We start from the raw sequence: 27,887 nt of genomic DNA, 5'->3' as shown, positions 1-27,887 counted from the left end.
CTTCGGAGGGTTCTGCGCAGGTTTTGCGCAGAGCGGATGCGCACGAACACACTTCAGCCGTCTTATTATCTCAGAGGAGCCGTGAAAACATTATTGTGTTCATCTGTGTCGAGCGAATTCTGGCGTTACCGATCATTTCACATCAATAAACGAACAATGATCGATCATCCGGTGACTAGCAGATGAGCCAGATCTAACCGTCGCTTAAAAAAGGCGAAAATTCGGCTACATTGTCAGGTGAGTAAACTGAAAGACATTGGGAGAAGACGCAGCAAAATCGCCAAAAATATAAATATATATTCAAGTAAGCCGAATGATGATGAAGATATGCCATTTTACATGTTTGTGTTGTATATTTCGACAACATTGAAGTGTCGAGGGTTTGTTTTTTAATGTGAAAAAGGCTGTTCTTGCTGTGTTTTGGTCAGGGTGTTGTCCTGTCTACAGGCCTCAATCTGATCTATCAAATATCAGATCTCAACATCAGCACATTCAAAACCTCAGAAATATCACGTTTGAAAGTGTTTGTAGAGATATCATTGGTTAATGTACTAGTTAAATGTGTACATAGGTCGATTTTTGTGTTTTCTGTTGAGTTGTTGAGGGATTTGGGCCTGTAATGCAATTTAAAAGAACGCTCATCCCATTTCTGCTAACCTACATAAAACCAATATTGTGTTTTATTGATGCAATATAACATAACGGATCTATCGTTACTGTTAACAGTGTCGTTTTCAATATGTCTATTTTGTTGTCAATATAACCATTTGCTGTATGAGTATTATTACATATTTTAAATTATATTGTTCTCAACCAATCAGCCTAAGTTAGCCTTTGTTACTTTTGTTTACACGTTTTATGTCTAACGTTAGTAGTGTAGTGTTTGTATTTGACATAATTATTTTTATAATACAAAATAAGTTAATGGATGGTATTACTATTATATATATATATATATATATATATATATATATATATATATATATATATATATATATATATTTATATATATATATATATATATATACACTTATATCGTTTGAGCATCGATATTATTTTTTTTATACAATAAAATTATAATCGGTTTAATAATTTGTTATCTATATGATACAATTTTTTTTTACACTTGATTTTTTTTTTTTATTTCTGTACTTGCATACTGCTAGACTCCCCGGAAAGCCATAAAGAACTGTTTATTTATTTTTACTCATAACTTATTATAATTTTTGCAGATGTACTGCATAAAAAAAATACTTCACAGTTGATCTAGATGAAAAGGGCTTTTAAAATCATTAACTTTTATTAATATTACAATTTATATTATGGCACAACATAACATTACAATGTCAGATTTTTTCAATATTGTGCAGCCCATATATATATATATATATATATATATATATATATATATATATATATATATATATATATATATATATATATATATATATATATACATACATACATACATACATACATACATACACACACACACACACACACACACACACACACACACACACACACACACACACACACACACACACATATATATATATATATATATATATATATATATATATATGTGTGTGTGTATATATGTATGTGTGTGTGTGTATATATATATATATATATATATATATATATATATATATATATATATATATATATATATATATATATATATACACATTTAAGTGTTAAATACAAAACTATTGTAAGGCTATTATTGTTCTACCACTTTAAATCAAGCTCATTGTAGACTGAATCTACTGACTTTAATTTTTACTTTCGCAATGTGTTTATTTACAATAGTCACATCGCAGGATTAGATTATTTATTAAAGGTTAAAATTAATACATTTTATTCTTTTTTTGTTTTTTATTATTTATACAATAACTTTTTTTTTTATACCCTTGATTGTTTTTGTACTTGAATACTGTTAGACTGTTCGGAAAACCACAGAGCACTGTTTATTTATTTTTGCTTGTAATTTATTATAATTTTTGGAGATGCACTGCATAGAAAAAGACTCCCCAGATGATCTAGATGAAAAATAAAGCTATTTAAATTATCTGGTGAAGTTTTAATTTATATCGTATATGTTTATTATGGCAAAACAAAATATTGCAATGTCAGATTTTTACAATATCTTGCAGCCCTTATATATTTATATAGAAATATAATTGACATTTTTAGATTTTATTATTAATATTTACAACATGTTTATGTTGTATGATGGAAAAAACATTTACATATAAATGTTAAATATGAAACGATTGTATAACTATTATTGTTCTGTCACTTTAAACTTAGCTCATTGTAGACGGTTTATTTATTTTTCCTATTCACAATGTCTATCTGCAGTAGTCCCATCGCAGGATTCTTTTATTCATTGAAGATTAAAATTGATTCATTTTATTATATTTTAAAAATTATTTGTACAATGATAACCTTTTTTATTATTATTTTAAATTTTTTACACATGATTGTTCACTTCCCAGTCAATCTAGATTTAAATAGAGCTATTATTATTATTATTATTCTGCCATTATACTGACAAATTATACTGACTTTATATATTTTTTGCTATTTTTGCACAGGATTTTGTTAAGAAATTATTTTGCGATTTGAAAAACCACACATACAGTAAATAAAAGGTTAATAATCAAATTAAAGCTTCAGCAGGTCTCTCATATAATACATTCAATAATGGACAAAGTATTACTTTACAAATTGTATTGTACATACATTATCTAAAAAATAGCATTTTATTAAATAATAATATTACTGTAATTAGTGTAAAAACTGAACATATATATATATATATATATATATATATATATAAATTTTTATTTATTTATTTATTTTTTTACACGCATTAACTTGTAAAAAAGTTAATAGAATGAATGATGGGCTCAAAAATCTGTGGATTTCTGCGGCTGTGTATTTTGTGTGGGCTAGTTATCAGTATTGATTATACAACATAACTGATTTTATTTTATTTTTTTAACAAACACAAAACATTTTAGTATTTCTTTTATCGGTTTGTTTCAATGGTTCTTTCCCCCCTCTTGTTCATAAACCCGACCTAAAATGAATGTCTGATATTGTAGCATATTCAGTTCTAGCATCATAAAATGTCCCGTAAATGGTTTGCCTGTAAAGGATTTGGGTCATGATATATTTAGATCATTTCTGCGTCTGATTTGGGCCAGATGCTATTAAGAGCACGTTACATGATTTGTGCGATCAAGCCAGACGGATGTATTAGAGACAACTTTACAGATCTGTGACAGACTGTCAAGATTGCGAAGTAGTTGGTTTCTCTCATCCATTGTGTTTCTGGTTTCACTTTTAAAGAGATAGTTCACCCAAAACTGAACATTTACTCATCCTCAAACCTTGATGAGTTTCTTCTGTTGGACACTAATATGAGATTTTGAGTAAAGCTGAAAACCTGTAACCATTGACTTCTATTGTAGGAAATACCATGCAAGTCAATGGTTACAGGTTTGCAACATTTTTCAGAGTATCTTCTTTTGTGTTCAACAGGAGAAAGCAAGTCAAACAGATTTGGATTAAGGGAAGGGTGAGTAAATGATCAGTTTTTGTGCCTTTTAATCTGCTTTCAAATATTAACAGATGTTTTTTTTTTGGTGTGTAGCGCAGGCTTTATTTACATGTATTGCATAAATAGTACCCTTGCTTGTTAAAGTGGAGTACTTATAAGATGAGTAGTTAAAAATGCAAGAGCTTTAATCGCCACAATGAACAAAGAACTCAAGCTGCTGCTGTTTGCTCGTGACTTTAGCCGACTTAGGCAATGTAGTTTGTAAACAGTGTCCCGTTTGTTACATTGCTGACAGCAGTGTGTAGGCAGATTCTGATTCTCTGCATTATTACAAAAATCTCATATCCGATATGAGTCTACTGTATAGACTTGTATACTGATTAGTGTTGTAATGATATGAGCTTTTTCATAGTTGATAATTGTCTATATTCATTCTTTTATATCACATTTTACCTGTTTTTATGTTGTTGTTTTTTACTCATTTTTATTATTCGTTTTTATTTTTATTTGACTTGTTTCTTTTATTTTTGTTTATGTAAAGCACTTTGAATTGCCAATGTGTATGAAATGTGCTATATAAATAAACTTGCCTTGCTTATATATTTACACAGTTTAAGTAACAATTATTAAAAAGTAAAAAGGTAAAAAGTGGCTTTTTTAAAGGAATTAAAGGTTTTAATGAGCCCTATAAATGTATTGTGAAAAATGTAGTAAAATAATTAATTTTCTTTATGATTTCTGTGTTTGTTTATTTATTTATTTATGTATTTATTAAGATATGTTTTAATGTATATTTTTAAATGGTTAAATGTTTTTAATTGTATGATAATCATATACATTCAAACCATTTACGGTGACACTTAAATATATATTAAGGCTGCACAATATATCGTTTCAGCAGCAATTTTTGCAATGTGATCATTGGCAATGCAATGTTGAGTCTGGATTATTATTAAATATTTTGCAAGCATTTTTTTTTCCAGGCTTGTGACTATGTGAGGGTTTTAAAAGCATTCAGGCAAGAGAAATTGTACCATTTGTACCTCTGACAAACTAGCAGTGATTAATGTTATTGAATAATTTATAAAAAGAAGACTATGCAGTATTATTTTATTTTTGATTACTTAATTACTGTATACCTGAATACAGTTCGACACCTTGGAAAACAATAAACAATGGTTTATTAAATAAATACAATGGTTTATTAAATAAATACAAATCTTATTTTTTTTTTCTTTATTGAATTTATGTTTGTAGATTTTTAAGTTTATTATTTTTATTTTTTTTACAGAATCATTCCAGTCAATCCAAAATAATTATTTAACTCATCTAAGTTAAATATTCATATTGCAATATATATTTCAGAATAAAAAACACAATGTTATATATTTTTTTCAGTATCATGCAGCCCTAATATATAATAATAATAATGATAATAATAATAATAATTAATTAATTATTTTAATTATTAATTAAATAAACATAAAAAATAGAACATATTGACCACATGGAAATAAGTTTATTTTAATCCTTTTTCAAGTATTTTATTAAAAATTGCTAAATAAATTAAATTTAAAGATCAGAATCGTATCCATTTCAGTGTTTCCTCAGGGATTTTTTTTCCAGCTGTGGCGGTAGACACGACGAGAAGTCGTGGGCGCAGTATTCAGTTGAGATCGCATTAATGTAATAGCTTACGAGCATGTTAATCTCTGCTTGAGCACCGATTTCCTCTGTTCGTGCACAAAACTTCTTGCGCGCCCTCACATATACGCTGCTCAAGTGCAGATTTTCTTGCGCGGCCTCAAATAAACGCAGCTGAAGTGTAATTTAGTGTGTTTATGTTCCGAGTATGTCTCCAACATTTATTAGATTTTCTAGGAATATTTATGAATGTCTCCAATAGACTTGCGGAGCAGACCGCGGCATTAATTCATCCTGAAGTAAAGTGAAACAGCTATAAACTCCAGCAAGATAAAGTCATTATATGCAGAGCCACAGACCTTTGTCTATAAATAAAGTATTATTATGTGAAGTTTTTAAACTAATTTCGAGAGGAGCACATGATATAATTGACAGCAGCTGGCCACCTATCTACACTCATTAGTTAGCCAATCAGATCTATCCTAACCCACTATAAGTAGCCTAGCTAGACATTACTCCCTTATCTTCGTTTTCCGAAGAAACCCCCCATCCACCCCTTTCTCCTCCTTTTCTCCTTTACAAAAAGGGGAGCTCTCGAGAACCACCTGATCTCGTACTCCCCTCACATGCTCTATGGACCTGGCGGGAGCCCTGGGCTCAACTATCTCCGAGCTCAGGGTTCTCTCCCGGGACAGCATGCCAAACCTGCTTACAGCTGTCAAGCAATATCTAAGTGTGAACTCTTGAAGGAAGCCGTGTTCATCATAACTGAAAGCTACGCCATGTTTGCTGGCCTCACGCATCACCCACCTGTCAGTCAGTCAGTCAGCACGTCACCTTGAAGGGTTAAACTGAACGCACAGCACTACTATGGTCACAGAAATGTTTGCGCTGTTATTATTCACTTACCTTTTAATAACTTTTCGTTGGGATTTTAACCCACTATTTAAAAAACGATCGAAAATTTTGAGTAAGAAGCTGTAATGTAGCTGTGGCGGGATGAATTTTGGTGTGAAGAATAAATGTAGCGGAAACCATGCATTTAGCTGAGACTCATTTATGTTGTCAAGTGTAAATGGAATCGTTTTCACAAATCAGATCAGAGAAATCACATTAAGTGACAAGGTGTAAACAGGCACCAAATATATAGCATCACCACGAACAATGTAGTTTATTTTTTGATGCTAAAAACTAGAGCGTAATATGAAACTATATATATTTTATTAGTTTTATTAGTATTTTTAAAATTTATTTTGTTTTGTCAATTTGATATAGATAATTGTCATAATGCACAACCCTACCCTTCATCTTTTCCTGATTTACATTGTTGTTGTTTTTTTTTTAATGTTTTTACAGTATGGCTAGCTGCGGTGAGGTCAACCTAACCGTGGACTCCTTGACTTCGGGCAAGAAGGTAAGTGGAGAGGCCGTACCTGAGGGAAGTGGGTCACCTTCATCTCCTTCTCTGCCCGTCCCGGAGTGTCCAATCTGCCTGCAGAGCTGCGTCCACCCTGTCCGCCTGCCGTGCCGCCACATTTTCTGTTTCCTCTGCGTAAAAGGAGCTTCCTGGCACAGTAAACGATGCGCCCTGTGTAGACGCGAAGTCCCTGAAGACTTCCTAGAGCGTCCGACTTTGCTCTCGCCTGAAGAGCTGAAAGCCTCTGCGACCGGTGGATGCGGGACGGGGAGCAGCGGTCATGCTTGGTACTACGAGGGGCGTAACGGATGGTGGCAGTACGACGAGCGGACTAGCCGAGAGCTGGAAGATGCGTTCAGCAAAGGCAAGAAGAGCGCCGAGATGCTAATTGCCGGATTCTTGTACGTAGCCGACTTGGAAAACATGGTGCAGTACAGGAGGAACGAACACGGGAGGAGGAGGAGGATGAAGAGAGATGTTGTGGACATCCCTAAAAAAGGCGTGGCGGGATTAAGACTCGATCCAGATCCTAATTCGTCAGCCGGAGCAGTTCCGGCGCCAGCGGTTGTGAACGTTAGTGTTGACGGAGCCGCGGCCGAGCGGGAGAGTTCGGCTGATGGAGCAGACACTGGGGTCAGCGGAGGACGTCCGCAAGGCACTTTTGTTCCCGCTCCAATAAGGCCGCCAACTATTTTGGGCGGCCACTTAACCAGTCCTGCATCCTCCAGTGACATTCAGCTCGTACAAACTCTCGCCCAACTCAACATCAGCCCCAATGAGCAAGAACCAGAAGAGGAAGACGCAGAGGACGAAGACGACTCAGCTGCTCCAGACGCCTCCGGATATGATTCTGAATCTGGAACCAGTGATGATGATGAGCAAGTTGAGGATGAAGATGAAGATGAGCACACAGATGGGTCGCAGGGTAGGCATAGACTGCAGCAGTTGGACAGACCGCCCCCTGGTGGAGGGCCGGCGAACAGCGGAGATCGGTCTGGGTGCCCTGATGGTCAGTGCACCGTTACGAAGGTCTGACCCGCAGCACAAATAAAGGACTCCTACCCAACTACCACAAGCGCTGGGTATTTCTGAAATGCAAAAAAAAGATACCATTTAAAATCAGAGAAAGACGGTCTTGAATGAGGGCGGATGGTTTTAGTGTAAGAATAGTGCTCGACTTTCGCTTTCAGTCTTAGAGGACTGCACCAGGGCTGTACTCTTTAATGGAAGATACAGGCAAAACTACAATAAAGCTTGCTTTTTTTTAATCATAACTTAGAGCAGTGTTTCTTAGCCACCTTCCTGGAGGATCACCAGCACTGCATGTTTTGGATGTCTCTTTTGTCTGTCAGACCCATTACAACATGCGTCTCAAACTCAATTCCTGGAGGGCCACAGCTCTGCCCAGTTTTGCTTTAAACACAGCTGATCCAACTAATAAAGATGTTCATGACTCTTTTGAGCACCTCGGTTGTTTGGATCAGCTGTGTTTAATCAGGATTGGAGCAAAACTGTGCAGAGCTGCAAAACTGTGCAGGAATTGAGTTTGAGACCTAAGCATTACAGGTCTTTCAGTCTCTGCTAATGAGCTGATGATCTCAATCGGGTGTGTTTGGTTAGGGAGATATGAAAAATGTGCAAAGCTGGTAATCTTCCAGGAACATGGTTGAGAAACACTGACTTAGAATGATGTGAATCAGTCCGACCATTACATTTTGATTGAAATTTATTTTAAAGTAACATAAATCACACATTTCTGTGTGAACTTTAAATAGAGAGTTCACCCAAAACAGAAAATCCTGTCATCAATTACTCATCCTTCACAAAACCAGAAGTTTTTAGTGTTTTTTTTTTTTCTGTTGAATGCTAAAAATATATATTTTGTAGAATGCTGAAAACCTGTAACCATTGACATCCACTGTTGGAAAAACAAATTCTATGGAAGTCCATAGTTACAGGTTTCCAAAATATCCTCTTTTGTGCAAGATGTATTAAAGAACAAACAAAAAAAGAACAACCTCAAACTGTTTAGCATTTTCATAACAGTTAAGCAAATTATTAAGTTCACACTTCACTGAAATTCTCATCCTAATCCAGTAGTCTCAAACTCAATTCCTGGAGGACCACCAGCACTGCATGTTTGGATGTCTGTTTTGTCTGTCACTCCCATTACAACATGGGTCTCAAACTCAATTCCTGGAGGGCCACAGCTCTGCACAGTTTTGCTTTAAACACAGCTGATCCAACTAATAAAGATGTTCATGACTCTTTTGAGCACCTCGGTTGTTTGGATCAGCTGTGTTTGATCAGGATTGGAGCAAAACTGTGCAGAGCTGCAAAACTGTGCAGGAATTGAGTTTGAGACCTATGCATTACAGGTCTTACATTCCCTGCTAATGAGCTGATGATCTCAATCGGGTGTGTTTGGTTAGGGAGATATGAAAAATGTGCAAAGCTGGTAATCTTCCAGGAACATGGTTGAGAAACACTGACTTAGAAATGATGTGAATCAGTCCGACCATTACATGTTGATTTGAATTTATTTTAAAGTAACATAAATCACACATTTCTGTGTGAACTTTAAATAGAGAGTTCACCCAAAACAGAAAATCCTGTCATCAATTACTCATCCTACACAAAACCAGAAGTTTTTATTGTTTTTTTTTTCTGTTGAATGCTAAAAAATATATTTTGTAGAACGCTGAAAACCTGTAACCATTGACATCCACAGTTGGAAAAACAAATTCTATGGAAGTCAATAGTTACAGGTTTCCAGCATTCTACAAAATATCCTCTTTTGTGCAAGATGTATTGAAGAACAAAAAAAAAAAAAAGAACAACCTCAAACTGATTGGGAACAATTGGTGGATGAGTAAATTATGACTGAATTATCATTTTTAGGTGTACTATCCCTTTAAGAGTTCAGCATTTTCATAACAGTTAAGCACATTATTAAGTTCCCACTTCACTGAAATTCTCATCCTAATCCAGTAGTCTCAAACTCAATTCCTGGAGGACCACCAGCACTGCATGTTTGGATTTCTGTTTTGTCTTTCACTCCCATTACAACATGGGTCTCAAACTCAATTCCTGGAGAGCCGCAGCTCTGCACAGTTTTGCTCCAACCCTGATCAAACACGGCTAATTCAAGTAATAAAGGTGTTAATAGCTCTGAGCATCTCGATTATTTGGATCAGCTGTGTTAGGGTTGGAGCTAAACTGCAGAGCTGCGGCCCTCCAGGAATTGAGTTTGAGACCTAAGCATTACAGGTTTTTCAGTCTCTGCTAATGAGCTGGGGATCTCAATCAGGTGTGTTTGGTTAGGGATATATGGGAAATGTGCAAAATTGGTGGTCCTCCAGAAACATGGTTGAGAAACACTGACTTAGAATGATGTGAATCAGTCCGGCCATTACATTTTGATTTGAATTTATTTTAAAGTTAAGTACCATAAATCACACATTTCTGTGTGAACATTAAATGGAGAGTTCACCCAAAACTGAAAATCTTGTCATCAAATACTTATTCAGAAGTTTTAAGTTGTTTTTTTTCCTGTTGAATGCTGAAAAAGATAATTTGAAGAATGCTGAAAACCTGTAACCATTGACATCCACATTTAGAAAAACAAATACTATGGAAGTCCATGGTTACAGGTTTCCAGCATTCTACAAAATATCCTCTTTTGTGCAAGATGTATTGAAGAACAAACGGAACAAACAAACAAAAAAATCAACAACCTCAAACGGATTTGGAACAATTGGAAAATGAGTAAATTATGACTAAATTATCATTTTTAGGTGCACTATCCCTTTAAAAGTTCAGCATTTTCATAAAAGTTAAGCACACTATTAAGTTCACACTTCACTGAAATTCTCATTATCCTAATCCAGTTGTCTCCAGTTGATGGCAACTCTGCATAGTTAAGCTCCAACCACCTCCAACTCACACCTGCTTAATAGTCTCTTGTGGTTTTAGATCAGCAGTGTTTGATAGGGTTGGAGCAAAACTGCAGAGCTGCAGCCCTCCAGGAATCCAGTTTGAAACCTATGTCCTAATCTGTTCATTAGTCATTATTTTCAATGCTGGATTTCTTTCTGTTCATATAACTGTAATGCATACACTTTGTTCGTAAAAAAATAGTATTTATTTTTGTTCTTAATTTTTAAATGTGCTTAATTATGCGTAATTTCACAATGGAGAAAATCGTAACTATCCTAAATGCAGGTTTCATTTCATATTTGTGTATAATACATAATTTCTACTGGTTTCGTGGAGAAATATGAACACTTTCTCAACAAGTTTTCATTTTCGCAGCATTGCTCATGACCATTATCCAGTGGTTATGAGGTCATAAGAACATCACGCGTTGGTTTTCACCCTAATGATTCTTCAAGGGCTTTAGAAAATGACTAACTACATTTTTTCGGACGATAAAATAAAATAAAATGACTTTTTTGTGACATCACTTTCAAGTTTAATAGTTTAAAATTGCACAGTTCCGCTGTAAATCGAAATTTGCTGGCTTTTTAATTCATCAGTCAGCACATTAATGCAAATGTCGGAACATTTTGTTATGCGCCACCTAGTGTGCAGGCTTTTAATCTGCAGCAAGTGACAAGTTTTGGGAAAAGAGCAAGCATTAGATGCAATACCAGCATAATTCCAAACGCAAAATCTAACAAGAAATAAGTTTATTGTAGTTTTGCCAAGGACTCTTTAACATGCTCTAGTCATAAGAAAACCTTCAGTCATCTTGCATTTAATACTTTATAGTGTTTCATAATGTGAGGTTTAAAACTCTTTAACTGCGTGTGAGTGTTTATTTTTAGCGACTTGTCTTCATTCGTCTGTCTCATCTTGGTGTGCTTTATCTGTTTCATGGATTTGCATGTGTTGCTGTGAGGAGCCCTGGACTACAATGCATTGAACTCTGGGAAAGACAAGCTTTATCAGCTGGTGTAATTTGTAGTTGTAAGTAGTCCTCAGACTGCAGCACACTAATCGAGTGAGTGGATTTCAGCCGTAGGCATCCGAAGTTTTTTGCAATTTTTAATGTTATTATTTTCAACCTGATTGTCACCTCCATTTGTTCAGGTCATTTGTTCTCAACAAAAAGCGAAATGAAAACTAAAATCAAATATAAATTCTTTTTTTTTTTTTTTTTTTTTTGGTGTGATTTTTTTTGTTTGTTTTAACTGTGATGTTTTGTTACTGGGTTTATCTGAGAAATAAAGTGTTGTCTGTTTCCTGTCTGAGATTAAACTGTTCTGCTGAATATTTCTTATTTGTATATCAAGGTTTACTTTAAAGGGCACCTATATTATCCAAGAGAGTGTGTTTGACAGAGTGCGCGCTAGTGATGGGAAGTTCGGATCATTTTACTGACTCGGATCTTTGAGTCTCGTTCATCAAGATGAACGAATCTTTTTTTCGAGTCATTTCGTTCATTTGGTTCAATTTGCCAAAATATTATTAAAATGTCACGAGTTGCTTCAAAACACATCTACAACAAGCCCAAAAGGTTGATCACACGACAAATAAATCATAAATAGAATATAAGAAGGAGAAAATAATAATTCAGTGTTTACCTGCTCTTTTGTCTATGAAGGCATTTGTCTCTTTGCTCAGGTCACCTCTTCATGTCTTCAAATGTCAGGGGTTCATTCACGTTACACTGACAGTCACATATAATCTTAATCAATTCACAGTCTAAGCCGATAGGAGCCATGATCGTTTGTTCATCACGTGACAAAATGACTCAAACCGGAGGACTCGAGAGATGAAAGGTTCAATTCTTTTTCCGGCTCTAAACGCATATGATTGGCCCGTGAGGAATGAATGACTCAGACTCGATAGAGAACTCGAGAGATAAACGGTTCGATTCTTTTTCCGGCTCTAAACGCATATGATTGGCTCGTGATGAACGAGTGACTCAGACTCGATAGAAGACTCGGAGAGGTGAGCGGATCAATTCTTTTTCCGGCTCTAAACGCGTATGATTGCCCCGTGATGAACGAGTGACTCAGACCCGATTGAGGACTCGAGAGGTGAGCGGATCAATTCTTTTTCCAGCTCTAAACACATGATTGGTAGTGGTGGGCAAAGTGAGGCTTCATGAAACACTGAAACAGTCGAAGCAAATGTGTCGAAGCTTCAAAACGTTTCGAAACACCACTCTACAGTGACACCTAGTGGTCATTTTTTTATGTATTGCACTGAAACAGCTGCAGCACATAGCAGTTGAGCAAATTGAGGTATTAAACCCTACTTTGTTGGTGTAAATTTCAATCAATGTAGCGGAGCGGTTAAAGTCTCTGACTAGCATTTGGGGATAGTGGGTTCGAAGCCAGGCAATAACAGCTATTTTGAAATGCTTTAATACCAGTTGTTAATGCTTTGCTCTTGAATCGTTTTGTTTCAACATTTGTCTGATATCCGAATAAACCATTTGTTAATAAATATGTCTTGTTTTGGTCTTAAAACAGGGTTGTTGCTAGATCAGAAACTGTGGCCTGAAGATATCAAGAATTATTTATATTATTCATAAAATTTCCCATTTATTGTATTTTATTAATGTCTACCCAAACCCTAAACCAAACTATCACAGTACTGTAAAAATAATTATTATTGTTTTACAGTGTTACAAAAATGATGCTAAATTGATGGCGTAACTGCAGCTGTATCATATTTAGGCTATACAACTACAGAAACATGATAAAAACTCATAAAACCATGATTTTGGAGTATTTGTAGAAGTCAGGATTCGAACCCAAAAAGTCAATTAATGAACAGCAACATCGTGCACATGCACAGTCCACTAAGCCATATGAAATGAGATTTTTCCTGACCTTGGCAGCCAAATGGAGATTCGCCAGGTCTCGAAACGCTTCTGAGGTGATCAATGTTTTGAATCGCTTTAGTCACGTGACCAAGTGTTTCGAAACACTTTAGTCACGTGACTTGGGTGCTTCGGATCATGCTTCGGTGCAGTAATTCGAAACACTTGCGCTTCGGGATCTCGACACTGTGTCGAAACGTCAGTTTCACGTCAGCCATCCCTAGTGATTGGCTTCTGCCAATGTGATGAAGATTTTAAATTAACGATACTACCTGCACAAATGTGCATACGCGCGGATGAACGAATCACTCCCTGAGAGGACTCGTGGTTCCCGAGTCATATTGAAGATTCGTTCAAAATAAACGAATCGTTCATGAACGACCCATTACTAGTGCATGCGACGTGTCTGAAGAGCGAGGAGGGATCCGGTGGGGAGGAGTGAGAAGGACCACTTTATTTGAGGACCAGGGAGGGAGACGTGCGATTTCCAGGAGATTATCACTCGTTTGTGGGCATCTGGGAGTCTCACGGAACTTCCAGGAGACTTGGGATGTTTGTATCTGAGTACAGTGTTGCTGTTTTTGTGGCTTTAAATGAGCTGCTTCTCCCTGCCCACCGCTCCCATGTGCGTGTCTGCTTCTTATGCAATATATTAGATAAACAGCAGTCAGTGATAGAGGCAGACATAGATTAAAGCTGAAGGTCTTTGCCCGAACCTGACGGGAGCCAGCAAGTTCGGGCTTAATTTCTATTATTTGAGACTAGGCCAGGCTTGGGCTTGCGCGGTAAATGTACAGTCATGTGATGCATTTCGATTAGCATGAGAAAGTAGTCAAATCGTTTGTTACAACATCAAAACTCATCCCTGCAAAGGTGAAACAAATGATGACGGAGAAGTCAAAAGGAGCTAAATTTACGGAATGGGAAAATGGACAGCAAGCTGACAGGGAGGATGACGAGGTCACTCGCTACATTGAAACCGCTGTGATGAAAAATAAAATGGATGTTGTTGGCTGGTGGAAGATGAACAAACAATCCTACCCAAAATTTGCAAAATCAGCCAGATCAGTAATATGCATCCTGGCCAGCAGCAGTGAAAGGTTATTCAGTGCTGCGGGACGCACCATCAGTGTTCAGCACCGCATTAAAGCCATCTACAGTGGATTCAATAATGTTCCTCTACAAAAACACGTAGCCTACCCTTGACGAGTAAAGGATTTTCAAATTATAGCTTAATATTAATTAAATCATAAATGCATAATGTAGTCAGAGTATATAGGTTAATATTGGTATAATTCTTTTAATATTCAGCTTCACCGTCGCTTTAAGGCCAGATTGTGAGGAGAAGTGGCGAAACCAATATCTCAGAGCCTTTATCTTAGGGTGATTTCATATATGTAGTTCGCTTCATTTGGTCCGGACCAAGCGCATTAAATGATACATTGTTGCATCTTCTGCCGTCTTTAGGTCGTTTTCACACCACACTGCTGGCTTTGGTCTGAACCAGTTGAAACGAACCAAACTGCAGTCATCTGACAAAATCCACATCTCTCATTGGCCAGATGTTGTTGAACATATTTCCTAAACTGCATATTAATTGGTCAGAATTCACGTGAGGGACGACTGCGCTGACTGATTATATGCCTGCTTTAGACAAACTATACATTACGAAAATGAAGCGCGGCTGGAAAACAGTGTTTAATGCATCGCTCGTCACTTCAAGAGGAGACGTGAATTAATTTAGCTAAACTGCAACATGGTCATCTTGCGGAAATATTACCAACAATCCATCAGGTAATGTTTTCCCCTCTCTCTCTCTGTTAGTAAAGTGCTGTCAACAAATATTTTTCCTCCATATCCCATAATGCACAGCGCATCGGCGTACGGCAGCTGAATTTGTCCAAATCGCGCAGTACTTTTTGCGGTTGGACCTGTTTTAGTACGGATCATATTCTCACCACAAACGAACCGCTCCAGGGTTCATTTGAAAGCGTACCGAGACCACCTCTTCAAGCAGGTCTCGGTAGACTTATTTGGTCCGCTTTTGGTGCGCACTCGAGTACGATTGCTGCATTCTCACCTGCCCAAACGAACCGCACCAAAAGAGGAAACGAACTCTAGTGCGATTCAATCAAACTAAATAAGGCAGGTGTGAAAGCACCCTTAATTTCGTTATTTTTTCGTTATTGCCAAATAACGTCATAATTTAGAATTTATTTCAGTTTAATCTGTTAGGAAAGACTTATTTTTATTGGCGTGCTGGCTAATTTAAAGGCTAAGTATATGTTTAGTGTGCTGAGATGTTACAATGTTGAGTACTTATTTTATTTCTCTGTTCCAACTTTTGGGTGGCCTATAGCCTACATTTGTTATTAATAAATCATGTTGAAACACATATAAAGGACTCATTCTTAAAAAAAGGCAAAAGAGTTCTGTGCATGTGCACATCTAAATAATGTCGGGCTGTAAACAGGTTCGGGCTTTTAAAAAGCTGTCAATCAAAATGTACTTGTCCGTCTCGGGCCCTACAAGGCCTAACTTAAGGCCCGATTACAGCTCTAACATGGATGATGCTAAAATACAGCTTATTAGTCAAAAATACCAGCTAAGTTTATTTGATGTATTTGTGGTGGAGTTTGTTCAAGCCTTTCTGAAATGATGAGTCACACAAATGCGTTTAAAGCATACACACATACGCGCATTTACTGACACAAATGGCCTTGGTGATTAAAGCGGCTAAGAATTACATATTGATTTATTACAAACATGCTCTGCTTTCAGAACGTTTTAAACTTATAAAAATCACAGTGTTATAACATGTTTCAATCCAGTTTCTTTGCAAAAAACATGTTCTGTGGACGTGTGTATACATGTTACTATAGAAACAGGCACCTGTCAATCAATTCGGTGGGCAGGGAAACCGCACTCCTACATCACGTTGTGGTGGGCCTCAAAATGGCGAGCTAGTGCTTTTCCCATGCTGATAAACTTCTGGTTACCTGTTATTGGTTTTTTTTTTTTTTTTTTTCATTTTAAACGATACCTTTTACAGCATTGTTGTTGTAATGTAGTTTAAATACATATGGTTAAATAGACTTTGGCATTCATTTAGTTGCTCAAGCGTAATACGAGACAAAAAGCCGTTTATACGCACTCGCCCGTCAGAATCGGCAGGCTAGCGCAAAAGCTCCATTGAATATACTGGGGTAAAATAATTGCTCATATTTTAAAGACATTGTGGGGGAAAATGTCATTTAATGCAGTGCTTCTTGTACAATCTAAGACTCACTTTATATCGCATATCTCTCAGCCAGTAGAATTTGCTGATTTTTAAAGAAAACTGACCTTAAACGCACAGTTTTTGCAATGGCAAACAGTTCGTTGGATGCGCTTAACAACGGTTATTGGCAAATTAAAAGTCCTATTAGCATGCTTCGGCATATACCCCATTGCATCAGGAATCAGGAATTTTTTTAAAAAGAGACTTGTGTTTATATCACCCCAATATTACATTGGACACGCTGAATATACACACAGTTCTGCCCAAACAACTTCCAAAAGTAGATTTTCATCATAGGTGCTATTAAAAGAATGGTTCTGTATTATTCATCAGCTGGAACTTGGCACCAATGCTTAGTTTTTGAAATCCCCAACAAGTCTTCCTACTCATCCGAACTTCAAAAAACTGCAGAAAAAAGTGACGGATTTGCAGATGAGTATCTCCCGTTCTGAATCAGGAGTGAAATAGAGATGATATATCTGTACTTTATACAGAAGACGTAATCACTGACTTTTGGCTTCCTTTTTTGCAGTTAAGCGAAACTTAATTTGTGGCTCTGAAAAGTCTGATGGAGTTAAGGGTTTTGAGAAAGATCTTGCCTTTTTATGTGCAGTATGCTGATAATGCTGAAACTAGTTTGAGATGATCTACAATCTGCACTGGGTAAGACTTCAGCAAAGACTTGCTATACTTTATCTTAAGAGGTAAGTGATTGGCCTCACATTTTATGATAATCTTATAAATACAGAAAACAACTTGACAGCAGGAGAGGCAGAGGCGCAGTAGGTAGTGCTGTCGCCTCACAGCAAGAGGGTCGCTGGTTCGAACCTCAGCTTAGTTGGCGTTTCTGTGTGGAGTTTGCATGTTCTCCCTGCCTTTACGTGGGTTTCCTCCGGGTGCTCTGGTTTCCCCCACAGTCCAAAGACATGTGGTACAGGTGAATTGGGTAGGCTAAATTGTCTGTAGTGTATGAGTGTATGAGTGTGTGTGTGAATGTGTGTGTGGATGTTTCCCAGAGATTGGTTGCGGCTGGAAGGGCATCCGCTGCGTAAAAACTTGCTGGATAAGCTGGCGGTTCATTCCGCTGTGGCGACCCCAGAATTAATAAAGGGACTAAGCCGTCAAGAAAATGAATGAACTTGACAGCAGTCAGTTTAACTGTTTCATCACAATAGTTTAACATAGTTTAACAACCATCACAAAGCACTTGTGGATCATCGGGAAACCACAGTGTTAAAAACCAAGGGTATGTAAACCTTAGCTGCTCTGTCTCTGGAGGATATTGAAGATATCTACCTATTCGGAACTTTGATAACAGGGTTTCTGCTGATGGGCTTATGCGGGGCCCTGGGATATCGGAAACTGATAAAAGCGGTCAGCGCAGCTCAAAACCCCACTAGGCTGGCCGGCTTGATTGAAACACTGATGGGTAGGGTCGCGAATCAGACTATGGTCCTTGACCGCAAACTGGAAACCATCGAGGTGAAGCTAGCGGCTCTGCAACAAATTTTGGCCAGATCGGGAGACGAGTGATGGACATTAAATATCTGTGAAATTGGCAGATATTGACCTAAAGTTGAAGTATCTTACTGTCTTTTTTTCGGCTCTCCTCTTACTCCTGCCAGACGGCCTCGGCTGGAAGTAAACAACTCCCTGGGATAAGCAAGATAAGCGGACGCTCTGAATTCCTGCCCCTGTCAAGGACACCTGCGGGACTCTGGACTATGCAGGCTCACACACACACAAACATATCTACAGATAAACATTCACCACCGATCCCCATCCAAACGCCTTCGTGTGCTTTTACCCACGTGGGGCGTGGGCGGGGCTGTGACTTGCGCCGGAATGGCTGCTGGGCCAGTTGGCTGCCCGCACTCAACGGATTGTTTTCCATTACCCCTGTTCCCATCCCTTCTGTCTATGTTGTGTCTTGCCGGTGTGCTTATGCTAAGATAGGGCTGTTTTTCTCCCTTTTCTCACTTTGTCCTAATCAAGGGCAAGCTGAGGGGGTGTTTTTTAGCCTAACTGTCCAAATGTATCTTTCTTCGTTTCTAAATGCTACCTCCTAAGATCTGTCTCCCCTGAAAAGTTGTTTGTGATGTTTTGTGTATGGTCTGGGGGGTCCAATTTCGCTATACGAAAGTGTAGTGACAAATAAAGGCTTGATTGAAGGGTTTTTTATTTATGTTTTTTTTTTTTCGTAAATAATTGAACAGTACTATCAGTTTACACATTTTACATCCTTTTATCACCCCCTTTCCCCTCCTCAACAGTGGCAGTTACAGTAATTAAATGTTGCTGTCATAAATGATTCTTTTTTTTTTCAATTATTTTATTGTCAGCTTAGTCCCTTTATTAATCCGGGGTCGCCACAGCGGAATGAACCACCAACTTATCCAGCAAGTTTTTACGCAGAGGATGCCCTTCCAGCCGCAACCCATCTCTGGGAAACATCTACACACACATTCACACACACACTCATACACTACAGACAATTTAGCCTACCCAATTCACCTGTACCGCATGTCTTTGCACTATGGGGGAAACCGGAGCACCCGGAGGAAACCCACGCGAACGCAGGGAGAACATGCAAACTCCACGCAGAAACGCCAACTGAGCCGAGGCTCGAACCAGCGACCTTCTTGCTGTGAGGTGACAGCACTACCTACTGCGCCACTGCTTCGCCCGTCATAAATCAAATACATAATAATATAAACTCAATAAAGAAAGCACAGAAAATACAGAAAATAACAATAGTAAAAAAAAAACACAATAATAATAATAGGTAAATCAATAAAATGAGATAATTACACTTTTACAGTGCGCCTCACCACAATGACCTTATTCATCCTCCAAATATGCCGAATGCTTTCCCCATCTTCTCTGATAAGCATTTAATTTATCAAGTAATCTATATGCAGTTTTTTCATATGTTGCCACCTTCCCCAATTCCGTAACCCATTCTTGAAATGACTGTGGTCCTGCTGCTGGCCCCTCATAAATCATAATTCCTCCAATCATAATTCTTAATTGAATCTGCTCAGACATCTTCACACCAGACCCCAACCCAAACGAGTCTCTCAGTACATATATTGCAGGAGAAAATGAAAAGCAGCATCCAGAAACATCCTGAATGTAACCGGCACTCCAGTAAACTCGACAAACTCATCGTCTACTACCTCACTACTTTATTTACTGTTACCCTTCTTATTTTCATTAACATTAACTTCCCTTTCTCCATCAACATCTTTGTTCTGATACTGTACTTGCTTGTGTAAGCGATCGACCTGTGCCTCCAAACATTAGTTCTTGTTCATGAAGTTTTTGATTGATGTGTGAGCATGACTATACATAATGAGTGATTGTGACGCACACTAAAGCCATGAATGTCTCAGTGACTAGCATTATGGCTAGTATCTTGTGCCTGTCTTCAGACAGAGCGGAGACCGAGGTTCATGAACTTGAGCGTCTCCCAAGACAGACCCCTTTGGCACTCTAGTAAACTCGATAAACTCAGTTCTCGTTGACCTGTCACACCCTTGCTCTTCTCCACCCGAAAGACATTCGTCATTGCATCTCTATCCCTCCACTACAGGGGGTGGACAGACTGACGTATCTACAGTAGCATCTCAGCCCTGGAATAGCTTTGGGAATGTTTGTATAGACGCCGTTCACCTTCCTAGCTTCAACCAAACTTGGCAAGCCGATATTTTGAGGTGTTCGCTGGGCCTATATGGTCTTAGTTTGGGGATCAGACATGTTTTTATTGTGCGTGTGGATTTGAGTGTGTATTTAAGGACAATGTTATGGGTCTGGCTGATGGTATTTGGCGAACGCGTTGGCGCTGTGTCCGAGATGATCTCATTCTGTCTGTGTAATCATTAATAACTTTCATATGACACCGCGCTCCGCTGATGACATCTCGGCTCATTTTCTGCTGTGCTCTAGTCACGGCGCCGGCAAGTATGTATGGGTCATTCCCCGGGATCAGATCACAGTCTGTTTTTTAACCAGTCAACGACTTGAAAGAGATTTTAATATCCTGGGAATGAATTGTTTCAAAAATCATTATTTATAGTGTACACTAGAGCTTACACTAGGGTTTGAGTGAATGTAAACAGATTCTTTATTGCCCTAAGCTGCTGTTATGTGGTTTAAGTCAGTTGGAAAAACATATTTATTTCACTCTAACTGTGTTTGTGTGTGTTTAGATGCTTAAATGCATAAAAAAGGTCTCAAAACAGAATAATAATTACTGTTTTCAAACAGGTTTGCCCTGTTGATCACCCCTGACCTACTTTCTGCTGAAGGCAAGGCAAGTTTATTTATATAGCACATTTCATACACAATGGCAATTCAAAGTGCTTTACATAAACAAGAATAAAAGAAACAAGTAAAATAAAAATAAAAACAAATAATAAAGATGCGTAAAAACAAAACAAAACATAAAAACAGGTAAAATGTGATATGAAAGAATGAAGAAAAAGAGAAAAACATGATAGTGCAATCTGTCGGACGCAGCACAGTGCTCATTCAGTAAAGGCACAGCTAAACAGATGTGTTTTCAGTCTTGATTTGAATGTGCCTAATGTTGGAGCACATCTGATCATTTCTGGAAGCTGATTCCAGCAGCGAGGGGCATAGTGGCTAAAAGCCAATTCACCCTGCTTTGACTGAACTCTTGGAACTTCTAGTTTATATGATCCTAAAGATCTGAGTGATCTGTTAGGTTTGTATTCAGTGAGCATATCTGTAATGTATTTATCTGAATCTGAATTTCACGATCTGAATTTCGGGTTTAGAATGTTAGAATAATGAATTTGATGTTCTGAATTTCTTGAAAATTTAAAACTGTATTTTTACAAACTGGATACCTGCTGTCTATGAATTCGGTACACAACAAATCTGAAGTTTGAAAATACGTCTAAAAAAAAATCAGCTTTGAAAAATGAAGTTGTTTTAAAGGTGCAGTAGGTGATCTGCCAAAATGCTAACAGCTTAGCATATTATCTTTGGACGGCGGGGAGGGACTGTGATTCAAAGCCACACCCCCTGAAATCGCGAGCACGTGCAACGCGTCTCAACAGCCGACAGACAACCCACTAGTTCATGTCATTCGCCAGTTAGTTAGTGCCAGCGCCGTGCAGGAATTACATGAAATACTTTGCCACACTTACATGCTATTTCAGAGCGAATATTCAGAGTAGCATGGTAAACAGCATAGGAAGGCTATCATTGTTCAAAAATGACCCAATGTGAATATAAAAGCAACTTCAGCTCAATAAAGCAGGCTAGGCGGAAAAGCCCCATTTACTGGTGTTTTGTTGTTAAACTAAATATAAATCTACATTATAAATGCTGTCAAAGAACCTTATGAAACTGAAAATAATCACGTCAATCTTTCACCGGGAGATTTCAGTGGCTGAACAACACGTCTGTGCATAGAAGTCATTCATAACGAAACACAATCTAACATAAAATAGTTTCAAAACAGAATATTACCTGTCTAACAGTAATACTTCAGACATGGTGTCATCCTTCCTCCAGCGTGCTAAAGTAACTCCAATATTGATTCAGGTATTTAAAAGTTTCAATTCAGCATTTGATTTCTCCCGGTCTGTCTCGTGACCGCGTGGCCGCTTTAAGGGCAAATTATACCCGCGCCTGGCTTTACAGTAATCGGCCCGAGCTCGGCTGTCCTTCGGCGCCTCTGGCTCCGGCTCGGCATCTGCCTCGCTCACGCGCATGCGTTTGTGATGCAGACGGGCACGCGCTCATGGCGGATCTGCATGAACACATGCACAGAAGTCGGAATCTACATTTGCTGACAGACAGTCTGACCTGCCTATCGGAATTAAGGGTGATGACGGTCCGACTATTTAATTGGATAAACATTTTTTAGTTTTATGCTTTACCCAGAATATAAATATACATATAAACACATTTAGATCATTTACTGTAATCATTACTATTGGACTGTGAAGAGACTTTCAACCAGCACAACAAAAAATGCTTCTGAAGACAATCACCTACTGCACCTTTAAATTTCAGATGTTCAATATTCAAGTTGTTATGATATTCAAAATCAAATAAAGAAATTCAAGCTCAAAACAATTTTAACAGCATATAAAATTCCTGATTTGTTAAATTACAATTGTCAATAATTCAATTGAACACAATTCAAATTCAGACAGTTTTGGCATATTATTAGCTCCATAGTACTGCTGTGGCAGGTTTGTTTGAATATCTAAAAACAGCAGTGTGTGTGTTGTATGGTTTTTATAAAAAGTTGCTCATCTAGCTGTTTGTGTTTCATTGCACCTTTAGCACGAATCGTATAAAGTGATTTTCGTGTTTTGTTGTAAATATTTCTTGATTGTTTGTTTAGGAAAGATCAAAAATAGTTCAAGCAAATGCTGATTATGGAGTCCTGGGCATAACCTTGATTTTTGTATTTAATTTTTAAATTATTTTTCATTTTGTCAGATTATTGAATTTGACATTAATATTTTATCATATATTAAAATCATACATTTTGGCAGTGACTTCATGAAGAAACTTGCTAAATTTCATTGTGTAACATTTCATTTATATAACAAAAACATTGTCTAAGGCAGTGTTTCTCAACCACGTTCCTGGAGCACCACCAACACTGCATGTTTTGGAAAAGATCAATTATAATGAAAAACAAAAGGATGATTTAAGGATCACAGCCCCAGAATACTTCTTGATTTTCATTTTAAAGCTTTATACTTGGCTTTATACGGATTTATTAGTTCATTTGGATGCACATTGTTTTTTTGTTTTTTTATAAGAATTTGATCAAATTTGCTATCATTCATTCATTTATTTTCCTACGACTCAGTCCCTTTATTTATCAGGGGTTCCCACAGCGGAATGGACCGCCAACTTGTCCAACATTTGTTTTACTAAGGCCAATTTAGTTTATTTAATTCACCTGAACCACATGTTTTTAGACTTGTGGGGTAAACCTGAGCACCTGGAGGAAACCCACACCAACAAAGGGAGAACATGCAAACTCCACAAAGAAATTCCAACTGATCCAGCCAGGACTCGAACCAGTGACCTTCTTGCTGTAAGGCAACAGTGCTACCCACTAAGCCATTGTTTGACCCAAATTTGCAATATTGTTTATATATATTATCTTATATATAAGAATAGAGAGTAATGCTTTTAGACGGACAACTTTTATTATAGTTTTTTAACGTGTACACTTTTTGAGAAGCTTTTGAGGATCTTTTGGTCTACATCAATTTGTCGGGCAGGTTCTATTTAAGTGATTTCTTGATTGCCGAACAGGTTTGGCAGAATTCAGGCATGTGTTTGGCTATAGAAATTGAACTCAGTTGTGATAAATCATATGTTTTGGTAGGGACGGCAAATGTGTTTTTAACACTGGACTAGGTAGTTTTGCAATTTTTTTTTATCCCTTAATAATAAAAAACCTTAATTAAAAAAAACTGCATGATGTGTTTACCTATGTTATCTTTGACTAATATTTAGTTTATTTTATTAAGTTTGATGATCTAACTAAAACACTAAATTGATAAACATGCATGTAAAACCCGACAGTCAACTTTATCAAATAAAATGAGTGTAGTTAATTAAAAATTTACTGAAAGTTAATTCTACTCGTTTGAAAAGAGTTTTAAAATCAGTGTTGAAGGCAATGAGTTAATTAAATTCCTTATTACTTCAACTTAAATAGAGTAAATTCACAGTACTCATTAGGATTACTTTTTAAACTTAAATGGTATGTTGCAATCGGTTTCCTCAAATGGCTTGAGTTACCTGAACTTTTTGGGTTTTACAGTGTGCCAAAAAAAAAAAAAAAAGCCATAAAGGGGCAAATACTTTTTCACACCACCCTATATACACTAGTGACAGCCAACATTCTTTATTTTTTATTTTTGTAACTAACTAAAAGTAGAATACATCAGCATGTTAATATAAAACAAAGATTTATTTTGATTATTATTTAATATGATACCACAAGTTTGCTACTGTATGTACAAGAGGTCGGGATCTCAGGGACAGTATGGAGATCAGGTGATAATCTTCTCTCTGACAGCAGCTGTTGGTGGAGTTCACATTCCCAGCCTTCAGACTGACTGAGAGTGTGATTTTCTCACCCTCTCGAGCTGCTCTATTCTTCACTGTCTCTTTACATTCACTCAGGCGCCGGGCTGCTTCATTCGCTTTTCAGAGCTGCTGTCTTGAATTTAAAACCTTGTGATGCTGAGGTGCTAATATAACTGTGAATGTTTTTGGTGCAAGCCCTTTTTAAATCCTGTTTATTGTACAATGGAAAAAGAATTATTAGCCCTCATGAATTATAAGCCCCTGTATATTTTGCCCTAATTTCTGTTCAAATGTTTAAAGATGATTCTTTGGGACTTCCGCCGGAGGAGGGGATGGAGGAGACACGCGTTTAGGCTCGCTCCTACACTTTTTCACTTCTCATTTACTTTAAACCCCACATTTTATTCTACATTTGCTTCCAAGTGGACAATATATTTACAGTACACAACTAAACTGCGAATCATGGCAACAAAATCAGCCAAACTGAGCAAAAAGGAACAGAAAACGGAGGCAAACGAAGACGAGGGCAAAGAAGTTAGCGTGTCGGCTATCGCAAAACCCCTAGAGGACCACCGAGCCGCTCTTAGCCGACTTTAGAAACACAGTTTCAGCACTCGAGGTAAAACTAGATCAAATCCAGTCTACCATGAAAAATCGCACTCATGAAACCTACGCAAATTCACTAGAGGAACGCGCTGAATCTCTAGATATATATATATATATATATATATATATATATATATATATATATATATATATATATATATATATAAAGGTCAATATTACAAATCCCCTCAAACAGTGTATATTTTTTTCTCAATTAATTTATATATTTTTATTTTATTTGTTTATTTGGCAAAAAAAAAAAAATATATATATATGCAATATTCATTCATTCATTCATTCATTTTCTTTTTAGCTTAGTCCCTTTATTAATCTGGACTCGCCACAGTGGAATGAACCACTAACTGATCCAGCATGTTTTACGCAGTGGATGATCTTTTAGCCACAACCCATCACTGGGAAACATCCATACACTCTCATTCACACACGCACCCGGAGGAGAACATGCAAACTCCACACAGAAACGCCAACTGACCCAGCCGAGGCTCGAACCAGCATCCTTCTTGCTGTAAGGCGACAGAACTGAGTGTGTGTGGATGTTTCCCAGAGATGGGTTGCAGCTGGAAGGGCTCTCAGTGAACACCGTTGAATATAATTAGTCCAAAACGTATAATTTTGTACCTGACTTCCTTTAGTGTTCAGATTTTGTTCTATAGGCAAATTTACGAATTGACGGTTTGTAAACATTTAGGATGCGTGCACAGCGAGGTTGCAAAAAAAAAAAAACCGAGAGCGCTAACCTTTACAGTAAGGGAATGATATGCTATGCGGTACAGAGTTTGTTGTTGTTCAAGGAAAGAAGATGGAACTGAACAAGGCCCTACAATCTTCAATCATCAACAAGCAAAACTACTGCATTCTGACAGCGAACGGCACCTGTACAGCAGGGTATGTGAACTTACATTTTTACATTTCTTTCTAAGCTTCAGTGTCGGCAGTTTAATTCACCATAATTAACTATTTTTGCTGAAAATTTTGCTGCAATGAAAAATGAGTAATGTGTATGATTCAGCATAGCGTGAGCTTACCTGATTTAAACTGAGAACTGCAGATTCCAGCATTTTTATTTGGCGTTTTTCATTCAGCTCCCTTATAGCCAAAGATGTCTGCAGTTGGCATTAAAATCAGTGTGGTGTGCAGTAAAATTCGAATTTGGCATCCTACCGCACAACACGACTTGTTAGCTATTGCAACCGTTCTTTTTTTGCAACAGGGAACCCGTGTGACGTCATGTGTGACGTAGGTTGGTAATTCCTCTATTAATGTATTCCTTTTGCATGCCTTTAATGAAAACATGCCTCCTTTGCATATCTAAATATATAACTTAAAAATTGTAACACAGAAAATATTAGTGTGTTGCTTAATGTAATCAGTCAGCTAGCAAAGTATGGTGGTAACTTTTTTTATCCTGTTCACCTGCACCTGTCTCGTCATAATTTGAAACACCATGGCAACAGCTGACAGTCTAAACCAATCAGAGTGTGTGTTTTCAATAGTCCAGCTGTCATCAGCGCAGAAGCCCGTCAGAGTGACTGTCAGATGTGAGTATTGTACACAGGACTCTGCTATATCTGTTGTGAGGACAGTTCTGTGGATATAACTGTGCCATCAGCAACCTCTTTTAACCTGTCTGCGATGCAGCGCTAAATGGAAATGTCTGGAGAGTCTGTCAGTTGAGATATTGACAGGCTTTTTTTTAACCCATTAACTGTCACCCCGACTTTTTGGACATATGCATGACATGACAAGGAGGTTTATGCAAATACCGAACTACTGAAAGTCTTTAAATTGCATGTGTTTTTAAGGCCTGTGATTATCACAACAAATTTAAAACATTTGGGAATGTAGCTTAAAGAAAGAAGACAATACAGTATATTGTTTTACATTTGATTATTCAGTTTCTATAACTGAGGACTGTCTCAGGAAACCAAAGAGATATTTATTTCACTTTTACCTTTGCTCTGTTTTATCTATGCTTGCGAATTTGTTAATAGTACTCACCGGCCACTTTATAAGGTACACCTTACGAAAGTGGCCCAAGAAAATATCCCCCACACCATTACACCACCACCACTAGCCTGAACCGTTGATATAAGGCAGGATGGATCCATGCTTTCATGCTGTTGATGCCAAATTCTGACCCTATCATCTGAATGTTGCAGCAGATATCTAAACTCATCAGAGCAGGCAACGCTTTTCCAATCTTCTATTGTCCAATTTTGGTGAGCCTGTGCGAATTTTAACCTCAGTTTCCTGTTTTTAGCTGATAGGAGTGGCACCCGGTGTGATCTTCTGCTGCTGTAGCCCATCCGCCTCAAGGTTGGACATGTTTAGAGATGCTCTTCTGCATTCCTCAGTGGTAACGAGTGGTTATTTGAGTTACTGTTGCCTTTCTATCAGCTCGAAC

General features: G+C 37.5%; 1 protein-coding gene across 10 annotated transcripts; it reads left to right on the top strand.

The window, feature by feature from the left end:
• The first annotated feature begins 17 nt into the window (after positions 1 to 17).
• Positions 18 to 11,897, top strand: rnf146 (ring finger protein 146). Of its 10 annotated transcripts, none has more exons than XR_015522658.2 (4): positions 51 to 237; positions 6,575 to 8,838; positions 8,967 to 9,905; positions 10,289 to 11,897. XR_015522658.2 is itself a non-coding variant. In XM_087305252.2 (3 exons), the coding sequence occupies exon 3, from the start codon at positions 6,576 to 6,578 to the stop codon at positions 7,668 to 7,670; it is 1,095 nt and encodes a 364-aa protein (XP_087161378.1). In that variant the 5' UTR covers positions 51 to 237; positions 3,556 to 3,592; position 6,575; the 3' UTR covers positions 7,671 to 11,897.
• Positions 11,898 to 27,887: the final 15,990 nt, after the last annotated feature.

Source organism: Danio rerio, chromosome 23, assembly GCF_052040795.2.
Source record: "Danio rerio strain M-AB ecotype USA chromosome 23, GRCz13ab, whole genome shotgun sequence".
Taxonomy (NCBI): domain Eukaryota; kingdom Metazoa; phylum Chordata; class Actinopteri; order Cypriniformes; family Danionidae; genus Danio; species Danio rerio.
This window is presented reverse-complemented; position numbering and strand designations above follow the sequence as displayed.

What these genes read in the sequence shown, in the direction of transcription:
- rnf146 (XM_087305252.2), top strand. Translation starts at nt 6,576, where the DNA reads ATGGCTAGCTGCGGTGAGGTCAACCTAACCGTGGACTCCTTGACTTCG.